Here is a 13,051-nt window from a genome sequence, read left to right on the forward strand (position 1 = left end):
CACTTCCACAACTTTACTGAAACCCCTGGCAACAAACTCATCCAATGGCCTTCTTAATTACCAAATCTGTTGGCTTTACCTCTAATCCTCATTCTAATAGGCATCTGAGTAGCTACTGGCAGTACTATAAAGGTCATTTCAATGAAGTGTCTCTCAGAAACTTGGAGATAAGATTGACCTCTAAGAGTTAAACTAGTAAAAAGCCATTCTGTGGGAGTTTGGAAACCATCAAAACATTCAGAGTTTCCTAGGAAGAATCTCAGACAGGAAGACTTGCGTTGGGATTGCAACTTGAAAAACCAAGTGTTATACTGCACTCCTTCAGGAGTAAAGAAGGAAGACGCTTGTCAGGCAACCACGTACTTAGAATTCAAGAATTCAAGAAGGCAACTCTTTGACCAAGATATCCTTTAGGAGTGCTTTAAGCTGGGTCAGCTGAGAAATTCATGAGCTCAGCTATTCTCATTCCATAATCACAAAGTAACTTACTGAAATTTTGCCTTTCCTTTCATACAGAACCATAGGGAGAAAGGAGAATGTGCTAGTTAGGCTAACAACCTTCTAACAGTTGTATTTTTGTTTTAAACACTTTATTTATTTGTTTATTTATTTATTTTTAAAGATTTTATTTATTTATTTTAGGGAGAGAGAGAGTGCACAAGCAAGGGGAATAGCAGAGGGAAAGGGAGAATCAAGCTCCTCTCTGAGCAGCGACCTCATTGCAGGGCTGGATCCCGAGAGTCTGGGATCATGACCTGAGCCAAAGGTAGACACTTAAGCAACTGAACCATCCAGGTGCCCCAAACAGTTGTATTTTTATTAATAAATTGGCATTCTGGTATATATCCTAAATGAATGTATTTGTGACCTCGAGTTAAAATCTGAGACCACATATATAAAAAATAAGTATATGTGATCTTGGATAAAAAGATTCTGTTCCTGAAAGATAGGACACTCACATGAGGGCAAGTTTGAATTTCTGGGAGGCAGACTTTGGCCAATGGGAAACTTACAAAAGTCAGTGCCCCATTGTGGGGGCCTGAGAAGTCATCCTTCCCCAGGTAACACTCCTCTGCATCATTAACCATGTACCTTAATATTTTAAATTGCACGCTGATCACCAACATCCTGTTTTTCAAAATTTACTTCTCTTGACTTCTAGGATACTACACTTTTATTCTTTCCTACTCCTCTGGCTGTTCCTTCTTAATCTCCTTTGTTGAATCATTACCTTACTCTTAATGGGAGGATTCTAACAATCTTGTCCTTGGATCTCCTTCAAGTTTTACACTCTCCAGATCACTTCCACCTCATAGCTTCAACTGCCATTTATATATTCCATATCAGTACTGTCCAACAGAACTTTCTGTGATGATGGAAATAATCTGTATCTGTGCTATCCAGTACAATTGTCACTAGTCAGGGGCACCTGGGTGGCTCAATCAGTTGAGCCTCTGACTCTTGATCTCAGGTCTTTTTTTTTTTTTTTTTCATTAAACTTTTGTTTTAATGGGTCTCAAAATTCTGTGACAGATTTTTGGTCAAGTTGTTTCCATTAAAAAGTACTGATTTTAAAAACTAATAACTTAAAACTGCCACACACGCACAAAAAAAAAAAAAAAACAAAAAACAAATGGTCCACAAAACATTCTCCTTTCCTTCTGAAGGTTTTACGATGCATTGTTATCATTAACCAGTCTTTTACTATTAAACTTAAATGGCCAATTGACACAAACAGTTCTGAGACTGTTCTTCCACCACTGATTAAGACTGGGATGGCAGGTATTGGGGATAATATTCATTTAGCCTTCTGAGCTTTCTGGGCAGACTTGGTGACTTTGCCAGCTCCAGCTGCCTTCTTGTCCACTGCTTTGATGACACCCACAGCAACCGTCTGTCTCATGTCACGAACAGCAAAACGACCCAGAGGAGGATAGTCAGAGAAGCTCTCAACACACATAGGTTTGCCAGGAACCATATCAACAATGGCAGCATCCTCAGATTTCAAGAACTTGGGACCATCTTCCAGCTTCTTTCCGGAACGACGATCTATCTTTTCCTTCAGCTCAGCAAACTTGCAAGCAATGTGAGCTGTGTGACAATCCAGCACAGGTGCATATCCAGCACTGATTTGGCCTGGATGGTTCAGGATAATCACCTGAGCTGTGAAGCCAGCTGCTTCCATTGGTGGGTCATTTTTGCTGTCACCAGCCACGTTGCCACGACGAACATCTTTGACAGATACGTTCTTGACATTGAAGCCCACATTGTCCCCAGGAAGAGCCTCACTCAAAGCTTTATGTGCATTTCAACAGACTTTACTTCAGTTGTAACATTGACTGGAGCAAAGGTGACCACCATACCAGGCTTAAGAACACCAGTCTCCACTCAACCCACTGGGACAGTACCAATACCACCAATTTTGTAGACGTCTTGGAGAGGCAGACACAGGGGCTTATCAGTTGGACGAGTTGGTGGCAGAATGCAATCCAGGGCTTCAAGCAGTGTGGTGCCGCTGGCATTCCCATCTTTACGGGTGACTTTCCATCCCTTGAACCAAGGCATGTTAGCACTTGGCTCCAGCATGTTGTCACCATTCCAACCAGAAATTGGCACAAATGCTACTGTGTCGGGGTTGTAGCCAATTTTCTTAATGTAGGTGCTGACTTCCTTAACGATTTCCTCGTATCTCTTCTGGCTGTAAGGTGGTTCAGTGGAATCCATTTTGTTAACACCAACAATTAGTTGTTTTACACCCAGTGTGTAAGCCTGAAGGGCATGCTCATGGGTCTGCCCATTCTTGGAGAGACCTGCTTCAAATTCACCAACACCAGCAGCAACAATCAGGACAGCACAGTCCGCCTGAGATGTGCCTGTAATCGTGTTTTTGATAAAGTCTCTGTGTCCTGGGGCATCAATGATGGTCACATAATACTTGCTGGTCTCGAATTTCCACAGGGAGATATCAATGGTGATACCACGTTCACGTTCAGCTTTCAGTTTATCCAAGACCCAGGCATACTTGAAGGAGCCTTTTCCCATCTCAGCAGCCTCCTTCTCAAATTTCTCGATAGTTCTTTTGTCGATTCCACCACATTTGTAGATCAGATGGCCAGTAGTGGTAGACTTGCCCGAATCTACGTGTCCAATGATGATGATGTTGATGTGAGTCTTCTCCTTTCCCACTTTGGTTTAGGTTTAGCGGTGGTTTTCACGACACCTGTGTTCTGGCGGCAAACCCGTTGCGAAAAAGCTGATCTCAGGTCTTGATCACAGGTTGGTGAGTATAAGCCCTGTGTTGGGCTCCAAACTGGGCATGGAGCCTACATTAAAACAACAACAACAACAAAACAAAACAAAATCACAAGAAAGAAACAGGCACACGTGGGTGGCTTTGGCAGTTAAAGTGTCCAACTCTTGATTTCTGCTCAGATCATGATGCCTATTTAAGGCTATCTCTCTTCCTCTGGCCCTCCCACCATTCCTCTCTAAAAAATAAAAAAATTAAAAAAATTAAAAAATTAAAAAAATAAAAAAAAAACCAATTGCCTCTAGTTGACCATCAGGCATTACTAATGCTTGATGACTAAAAAAACTAAGAAACTGAATTTTAAATTTTATTTATTTTTAATTAAATTGGCCCCAGGGATTAGAATCACTGAGAAACCCTATTAATAGAGATCCTTGTTAGGTGTGGGGCAAGGTTCAAGTATTTATGCTTAACGAAAGCTCCCCCTGGTGATTCTGATCCACACATGCACAAGATTTTTCAGGCTTGGAACTTGGTAGGTATATAAAAGCTTAAAAGAGATCAGCAGTATTTTAGAGATGTTGGTGCCCTAGCTCAAGAGTTTGTCAAAGTAAAGGAGATGATGTCCCACCCTATCCACTCCTCAAGCAGCTGAGAGAGGAAATCCACCTGCATCATTGCTGATATTATAACAAATATCAAGAAAAGAATACATTTTCCCTCTATGATGGCTTCAGCTTTTATGGTCCGCAGGGGAGGGGACCTCCTCCATGTCACCAAAGGTGCTCACAATTTCTTCAGTCAATCTAAGCTGGGGACCAGGGCATGTTGGGCATGTACCCATGGTCTCAGAGGGGCACTGGATAGTTGTAGGGTGTGGCCTGGTTGATCATGGTGGTGTATTTGGTGAGGGGGCTGATGGTGGGCAGAACTGCAGAGTGGCCCTCAATGGTGAAGGACACAACCAGCACTGGCTCCTTGGCCCAGGCATGCTTGAAGAAAGCAACCAGTCTCCTGGCCATCTTGGTTTCAGTGGTGGCACCAGTCCAATTTTGAAAAAGACTATTTTTAAGGAATCTCTACACCCAACTTGGGGCTCAAACTCACAACCCAAGATCAAAAGTTGCATGCTCCACTGACTGAGCCAACCAGGCAGCCCAAGAACCGAATACATTTATGAAATGAAGATATAGGAAGAGCCTGAAAGATCAACTCAGGAAGCCAAGTGACAAACGGAATGCCCAAAACCCTAAGTATAAATGATGAATTCTGTGAGCTAAGCCCTGGAAACAAACATTACCTGAATAAGCAAGTCAGCCAACTGTAAAGAGAGAGAGCTGTTTCAACAACTTGAGTTTTAGAAATGGAACTTAGAAGTTGGAGGATGCCATTCTCTAGAGACAGAGTAAAATGAAAGATCTTTATATAAACTGAAAATACAAATGGGGGTACCTGGGTGGCTCAGTGGTGGAGTGTCTGCCTTTGGCTCAGGTGGTGATCCCAGGGTTCTGGGATCAAGTCCCACATCAGGCTCCCCACAGGGAGTCTGCTTCTCCCTCTGCCTGTTGTGTCTCTGCCTCTCTCTGTCTCTCATGAGTAAATAAACATAATCTTAAAAAAAATACAAACAGGAAGATTTTGAATGAGTTAAAAAGAATAATGAACAGTGGGGTCTGAAAGAGACTCTACAAATTTTAAACTTTTAAAATTTCTTAAAATGAAGCACCTAGGTAACTCAGTTGGTGAGGCGTCTCTTGATTTTGGCTCAGGTGGTGATCTTGGGGTTGTGGGATTGAGCCCCACATCGGGCTCTGCACTACTCACTGAGCTTGGAGCCTGCTTGAGACACCCTCTCTCTCTCCCTTTGCCCCTCAACCCTCCCCTCACCCTGCTCTCTCAAAAATAAAATCTCTCAAAATATTTACCACAATGTGTTTCTAAACTTTTCATCAACATTATTTGCATGCCTCCTGACCAAATACTAAATTGAATGGCCTCTGAGCAGTTTTAGGACACTCCTTCCTAAAGTCTTTGTTTTTCTTAAGTCTTTTTTCCCCTAATGATTAACAGGCATTGCCTTATAAATCTCACTTATCACATGCAAATTATATTTTATTGGTGAGAATATTGATGAAAAGTATATCTTATGCCAGACCATAATACTAGTGGAACAAGAATGAAAAAGAGGCAAGATGCCTGTGTAGTAGACTGGAAAAGATATAAGCTTTAACTTATATTTTGAATCCTGAGTCTTCTACTGACAGTGAGACCTTGGACAAACTTTTCAAGCTTCTTTTTCTTTCATTATGGATCTACACTCTCTGCAGTATGGCTCTAAGTATTAAATAACAAATTGTTTACAGTGCATGGCATATTCATAGTAGGCACTCTCTTCCTCTCAGTATCCAAGTTTAAAATACATTCTTTCACCAACTATACCTTAATAAAAATTTTTAGAAAGGATATCTTTCCCATAGATGATCCATTATGGAGTGGAATGGGCTGATTCTGATGTATATATATACTTTTAGGAATTGAGAATGAATTCCTACCATGATGAAAGGCCTTCTTCCTCCCTAGACTGACACTGTATTCCTAGGTCTAGTAGACCACATAGTGTCAAATACAAAATTTTAATATTTACCACCTCTGTAAAGTAATAGCTAAAAGGGTGGACAGAGAAAAGGACTTTCACATTTACATAATTAGATAGTGTGAAAAAATGACGGTGAACACATATTGCATGAATTTTTTTTAAGATTTTGAGAGAGAAAGCACAGGAGTAATGGGAGGGAGAAGCAGACTCCCAATCGAGCAGGGAGCCAGATGGGGATTGATCCCAGGACCTAAGGATCATAACTGAGCCAAAGGCAGATGCCCAATGGACTGAGCCACTCAGGTGCCCCTGCATGAATATTTTAAAATTGAAAAAGAATCACTTTCATTCATGAAACTAATTAGGCAAGAGTGAGAATCCTTAGAATGAAGCTTTGAAAGAGAAATGTTTTCCTTTCATCCTGGGGGAAAACAGCAGAAGGGAATCTTCTTTTGAATGCCTTCCATTCAGTCCCTATTTCATCACTTACTCTTATCTGATAAGAAAATTTCCAAAGACTTCCTCAGTTTGTTTATGACTTGGAGTTCTTTAAAAAATAAAAAATAAATATAATTTATTTATTTTTGTGGGGAGGGACAGAGTGGAAGAGAGAATCTGAAGCAGACTCCCTGCTGAGTGTGGAGCCTGATGCGGGCCTCCACAGGGAACTTGATCCAACAATCCAGAGATCTTGACCTGAGCCAAAATCTAGAGTCGGTGGGTAAACTGACTGAGCCACCAAGGAGGCCCCGGAGTTCCTTTTTAAAGCAAGTTATCAGAATGGCTTCTTTTTTTTTTTTTTTTTTTTAAATTTTTATTTATTTATGATAGTCACAGAGAGAGAGAGAGAAAGGCAGAGACACAGGCAGAGGGAGAAGCAGGCTCCATGCACCGGGAGCCTGATGTGGGATTCGATCCTGGAGACCCGGGATCGGGTCCCTGAGCCAAAGGCAGGCGCTAAGCCGCTGCGCCACCCAGGGATCCCATCAGAATGGCTTCTTTTGTTAATCTGTGAAACTGCTCAGTGATCCTGCAATAAGGGAGGAGATCTCTATTATCTGCCACAGGTGAACCAGTTGTCTGTTAGTAGCTTTACCTACAGGCCAACACTCAATTTATGAATACAAAGAGGTGTGACATGGGAAGTGTGGTCAAGGGACGCCTGGGGGGCTCAATGGTTGAGCGTCTGCCTTGGGCTCAGGGCATGATCTCAGAGTCTTGGGATCAAGTCCTGCATCAGGCTCCCTGCATGGAGTCTGCTTCTCCCTCTGCCTATGTCTCTGCCTCTGTGTGTCTCTCATGAATAAATAAATAAAATCTTTTTTTTTTTTTTTTTTTTTTTTTTTTTAAGGAAGTGTGGTCAAGTCTCAGCTTGTGAAAAAAGAAGGGCAGGAAAAGAACTATTATGCTAGAATTAGAGCCAGGGCAAGTGAGAGCAGACAGGGACTGGGTGACATACCTCAATTGGAAAAAACCGTGTGTGCATAAGAGGTCCTAGGAAGAGGGATAAAATGTCAGTACATGTTTCCCTTAAACAAACTTGCCAGCAAGAGTACAGGATGCACCCAAATATTTCAATCATCTTCTTGAACTTTTCTTTAAAATACTCAGAAAGTGGCACCTGGGTGGCCCAGTCGGGTAAGTGCCTTTGGCTCAGGTTATGATCCCAGCAACCTGGGATTGAGCCCCACATTGAGCCCCTCCCTGTTTAGCCGGATGTCAGCTTCACCCTCTTCCTCTGTGGCTCCCCTTCACTACTGCACACAACTACCTCAAATAAAGATGCCTCCAAACATGGAAAACCATGGATTAGAAATAATTCTAGAAAGGTTATAGTGAGGTATCCACATGAAAAAGACACCTGCATGCAACATACATCACTAAATTTTGGATTACTGGAGAGATCAAAGAAACAATAACTTTTTAATTTAAAAAAGACATTTTGAGGGGTACCTGGGTGGCTCAGTGGTTGAGCATCTGCCTTTGGCTCAGGTAGTGGTTCCGGGGTCCTGAGATCAAGTCCCACATCCGGCTCCCCTCAGGGAGCCTGCTTCTCCCTCTGCCTGTGTCTCTGCCTCTCTTTCTAGGTCTTTTATGAATAAATAAAATCTTTTTATTTTTTGAAAAGACATCTTGATGATTTAACTGCTTGGTGTTTTCTAAGTTTTATATAGATTTATCAATATTTACTTTGGTCAAATGTGTAAGAAATCCAGATACATATATTGGAATGCTTATTCCAAGAATCAAATGACAGAATTTAAGAAGGCATATTATCAATATTATTACCCCATATTCTCAATCCACAGACCCAGAAAGATTATAGAATTCCTGGAGTCAGTCCTATCAGATACTATTAGAGCTAGGACTCAGTCCAAATGTTTGGGGTCCTAATTCCATGTTTCCACAGCTTGAAAATTAAGAATAAATCTTCATAAATTTGTGCCATCGATTTTTTTTTTTTTAGCTTTATGGAATATCAATAGCTTTCTCTTTTTTAGCTGGTCTTTTAAAGATTTGAGAGAGCAAGCAAGAACATGTGTGCAAGTGGGGGAAGTGGCAGAGGAAGAGAATCTTCAAGCAGACTTCCTGCTGAGCACAGAGCCTGATGAGGGGCTGGATCTCAGGAGGCATGAGATCATTACCTGAGCCTCATGAAACCATCACCTGAGCGGAAACCAAGACTCTGACGCTTAACCAGCTGAGCCACCCAGGCGCCCGGCTATCTTAAAAGAAATTTAAAAGAGGCTTCTTGCTGGCCATCCACAACCTACATCTACATACTCATCACTGGTCAGATTTCTCTTGAATAGTCTATCCATTAGCTGGGTCCCAAACTAAAGACCTTCCACCCTCCCAAATTCCAAAGCACTCACCTGGTCCTTGAGCCCCAGATCTCCTGGTGTGGCCTACTTGTGTGGTACATATTCTCTAACCTGCATTCACAAATTTGTACCAGCATTCCAGTATCTGTGCCTTATTATCTGATACCCACTGTCCCTGCACAAACATCTACAACCACTCTTTGCTCTAAGGGGAATGGAGGGAGGGCTTTTGATGCATTTAGTCAAGTTCCCTTGCTCAGTGGTTCTTCTCTTCGTTGTTGCCAAATGCCTTCTTTTCATTTTGACCCTGAGCAAGAAAGTGATACATTTCTTTGGAGAAGAAGCTCAAGACATCTTCTCTATTGTCTTGCGAGCTTTAAGGCTAGAATGGAAACTGTCTGATGGCTACCAGGAATTTACTCAATCACATGAATGTCTCATCTAAAAATAAAAGCCAAATACACATTTCTTTGGGTTTTTCCATATATTTACAATATAAATACTAATTTGCTTTCAAAGTACATATTCTTTTTAACAATTTGCAAAAGTTATCTAGCATGGGACAGCAATTTAATGTAAAGCCTCTGTAGTAGTAATTAAGGAAAAATAGAATTGTTTGGGGGATAAGAAGTTCTAGAAGGAATATGAATGGGCATAATGATTTGAACTTGCAAAGGGAATGTGAAGCAGTTTAGTCCATACTGGACTGCCCAAACAGTATGTTAAAGGACTAGCACGTGAGGCAGCAACCTGGGTGGCGTGTTGTAAAAACTAAACCTGGGAGATATAAAAGGTACACATGCTTGCATAGTGCGTTAATCTTAAAGAAGCTCAACATTTCATTCTCATTTCCAATAAATTAAATGAATAGTACTTAAAACACATCACACAAAATTAAAGACTTGTGCATATATTTTGGATTTCAACATTAATGTCAAAAATACATAGTATGATTTTACATAGGATTTGTGCTACATTAGAACACTAGAGACAAACATCACTTGAGTATTAAGGAAAACATTAAATATTAAATAACTGAGAAATAAAATGTGTAAACACTAATCTAACTGGGGGGATTTTTGCTATTGCAACACGTCCAATGAAGTGGTTTCAACAGTACAAAAAGGATTATTAGGACATGAGTGTTTCCAGTCTACTTGGAATATGTGATCTCATTCCAGGAATCCTTTAATAAAAACTGGTCCAGGATAACAGGAGAGGATCCACTCTCCTGGTTGTTAATTGGTACACTCCGTTCTACACTAATTTTTACTTTCAAACTTGGGTACTGAGCGAATACTTTAAATTGTCACTCCTTATCAACATCTTGGTGAAAACTGAGGGTTTGTTGGCGATTCAGTGTAAGATTTGAGTTCATATGCAGCACCGCTATCAACTTCCATGGACTTTCTTGAGAACAGGAGCCGTACATCTCTATGGAGGTAGATCTTTCCAGATTTAGAACTCTGGAACCTAAACAAACAAGCAAACAGAAAGATGCATCATTTCAGGGACTGAGTCTTTAAAACACACAAACTTGAGTAATTAAAATTTCAAAATAGGAAGAATTAGTATTGCTACAATATTAAGAGTAACTCTCTAAAAAGATATTTATTTAGTCTTTTTTTTTTAAATTTTTATTCATTTATGATAGGCACACAGTGAGAGAAAGAGAGAGGCAGAGACACAGGCAGAGGGAGAAGCAGGCTCCATGCACCGGGAGCCTGATGTAGGATTCGATCCCGGGTCTCCAGGATCGCGCCCCGGGCCAAAGGCAGGCGCTAAACCGCTGCGCCACCCAAGGATCCCTTTATTTAGTCTTCTATGGCCAAAGTATGTGCTGCTATTTAAGTGCTTCTTCCTTACTACTCTCTAAACATTGGAACTCCCTTTGCTTTTCATAGTATCAGAGATGTTTCTTTCTATAAGGCTTGCTTGTTTCACACACCATCCTACTTTTCATCCCTGATACCATATCCCGTGCACACTCCCTCATCTACAGTGTTAGGTTTCAGTTCACATCAGTCAATCATACTACATTTGGGCTTTGCAGACCTAGTATCCTCTGGTCACATCCAATTTCATATAATGTGCCCTCTTCCAATTGTGAGTACATTAAAAGGGATTCCATACTTGAAAAGTCATCACAGAAAATAATCAAGTACTGAGGAGAATTACTGCTATCATTGGTAATGGCTAGGTAAATAAACCCTAATCATCATTAAAAAGACAAAAGTTTGTAGTGAAATGAAAATGGTTATGAAAACTGTGTATTGAACTGTCTATCCTCCCCTAATATATATAACATAATACATATAAGTTTATCTGGAAGACGATCAAACATACAAATATACGCTTTAGTGCTAATCTCTCCGGTTTTCCCTTTGCAAAGCAGAAATACTCTTTGGGATTGCGAATTTTAATTTTACTTCTAAATTAGCTGAAAAATCTGGTGGTCAGTTATATGTGAGCTGAATGTCAGCTCACTCATTCTGAATTTTTTCACCTTCTCAATCTGAAGAAAACTGAGACCCTTAGGAAGTACAACATACTCGTACATATATGGTTTATTTCCCAAAGAGGTTTTTTTCCAGGATTTAAAGTATTTAATCACTATGTAGGGATTATAAAGGCTGGGGTAGTTGACGTTCGCTTTGGACAATGTTGGTTATGTATGGCTACAGTGGTTAAACTTCAAGAGGAATGGTATCAAATGAACGTTTAGAGAGAGTTGAATCTCATCCTAGATTGGGCTGGGAGCTATCCTTATAGTCTACTATTTCATATCATTTCTCTTTATAAAAGTCTTCCAAATCTGTTTTCAGATTTTCATTCCCACAATCTGTATAACATTTCCCATTAGGCTCATGACAGGTAGGGTAGAATTGGGTTTAAAAACACTGAATGAGTTGAACATGTCCTCAGGATGCAGAACCCCAGCAGAAGACCCCAAGGTAAGAGTACCAATTAAGCAGTACTATGTGAGAATCCATTTATGGGCTTTTCCAAACATGGGACTTGAGTGGACAGCTCATTCTTTATTCATTCCCGACACCACACAGCAGATCTACTGAAGGATAGCTGGTGGTCACCATCCACAGCAGATTAAAGAGGTCTGCTGCCTGCAGCCTTGATGAGAGGTGCCTCCTTCTTATGAATAGGGACTTTCAGAGTAAGGAGTTAGGCTAAAATGAATTACTCTCACTGATGTGATTGAGAACTTACTATGAACAGCATCAGAAAATTACTAAGAACAAAGTTATAAGCAAAACGCTGATACTCAGCTCTCTGTTAAACAATAGATTTGCTCATTGCCTGAGAGCTACACTATGATTTCAGGGCCGAAAACCTAACCCTAGAATACTGGCAATTTGGACCCCCAGGGCAAACAGTTTCCCACAACCTAGCGCTGTGATTTGGGTAGCAAAAGTTAGAGGAGAAAGTACTTCTGATGGAATTATTAGAATATAAACTCTTTGGGAACTGAGATTTTCACCTTGCTGTTTCCTTAATGCCCAGAAGCATATCTGACACATAAATATTTGTTAAATGAATGAAGGTTAAAAACTTCCTTGCCCAATACAGTAGCCACTAGCTACATGTAGCTATTGAGCACTTGAAATGTGGCTAGTTCAAATTGAGTTATGCTTGTTCATGTAAATCTATACTTGATTTCAAATAGTCTGATAAAAGTAAAATACCTCATTCATAATTTTTATGTTGATTATATACTCAAATTATAACATTTGGATATGTTGGGTTAAATAAAACACATTACTCTTTCCTTTTTCTTATTACTTTTTTTAAATATGCCTACTAGAAAATACGGAACCACGTATGTGGTTCATATTAAAATTCTATTGGTTTTGAAAATGTTTTGACCACCCTAGATATGTCAGCATTTGTTTTCATATAAAATATTTTACATTACATAGCTACAAATGAAAACTCTCCTGATTCAACAAGTAACAATGACTGCAGGAAGATATGCCATGTGTTTTCTGCATCTTGGCATATGAAGAGTTTCCAAATAAAGCAAATTCCAAAGGACACTGGTCTAGTTAGAGTGACAGGTGTTACATTAAAATTTTGGAGTTGTTCTTCTGAAGTAACGTATTTTCATATTTATCTGAAACATTACCTCAGATGTATGAGGTAGCGTAATAACCGTTCTTCTGTATGTCGGATGTTCTCTTTATTAACACTTCTCTTCATCTCTTGTTTAACAGGTACAGAAAAAGTTCTTTGTCGTAGGAATGTCTGATGATTGGCTGGCATATCTCGTAAGTCATATATCACAACAAACATCTTCACCACAGTCTTATTAGGATTAAATAAGGTCTAAAGAAACAACATAAAAATCATTCTTTAAAAAGTGAC

At 40.1% G+C, this 13,051-nt stretch overlaps 1 protein-coding gene across 9 annotated transcripts in view; it reads right to left on the reverse strand.

Annotated features, from left to right (window-relative positions):
* Positions 1 to 9,560: 9,560 nt before the first annotated feature.
* Positions 9,561 to 13,051, reverse strand: part of ATOSA (atos homolog A) — an 86,359-nt gene continuing 82,868 nt past the window's right edge. For all 9 annotated transcript variants that reach the window (XR_003234354.2, XM_072738575.1, XM_072738574.1 and 6 more), the window contains 2 exons: positions 12,813 to 13,012; positions 9,561 to 10,144 (listed from right to left, as the gene is read on the reverse strand). Coding sequence is in view for 8 of the 9 variants with exons in the window: in XM_072738575.1 (XP_072594676.1) it covers positions 9,991 to 10,144; positions 12,813 to 13,012 (354 nt within the window). In the remaining variant the exon portion in view is untranslated. The remainder of the gene's footprint in view (positions 10,145 to 12,812; positions 13,013 to 13,051) is intronic.

Source organism: Vulpes vulpes, chromosome 15, assembly GCF_048418805.1.
Source record: "Vulpes vulpes isolate BD-2025 chromosome 15, VulVul3, whole genome shotgun sequence".
NCBI classification, from domain to species: Eukaryota; Metazoa; Chordata; class Mammalia; order Carnivora; family Canidae; genus Vulpes; species Vulpes vulpes.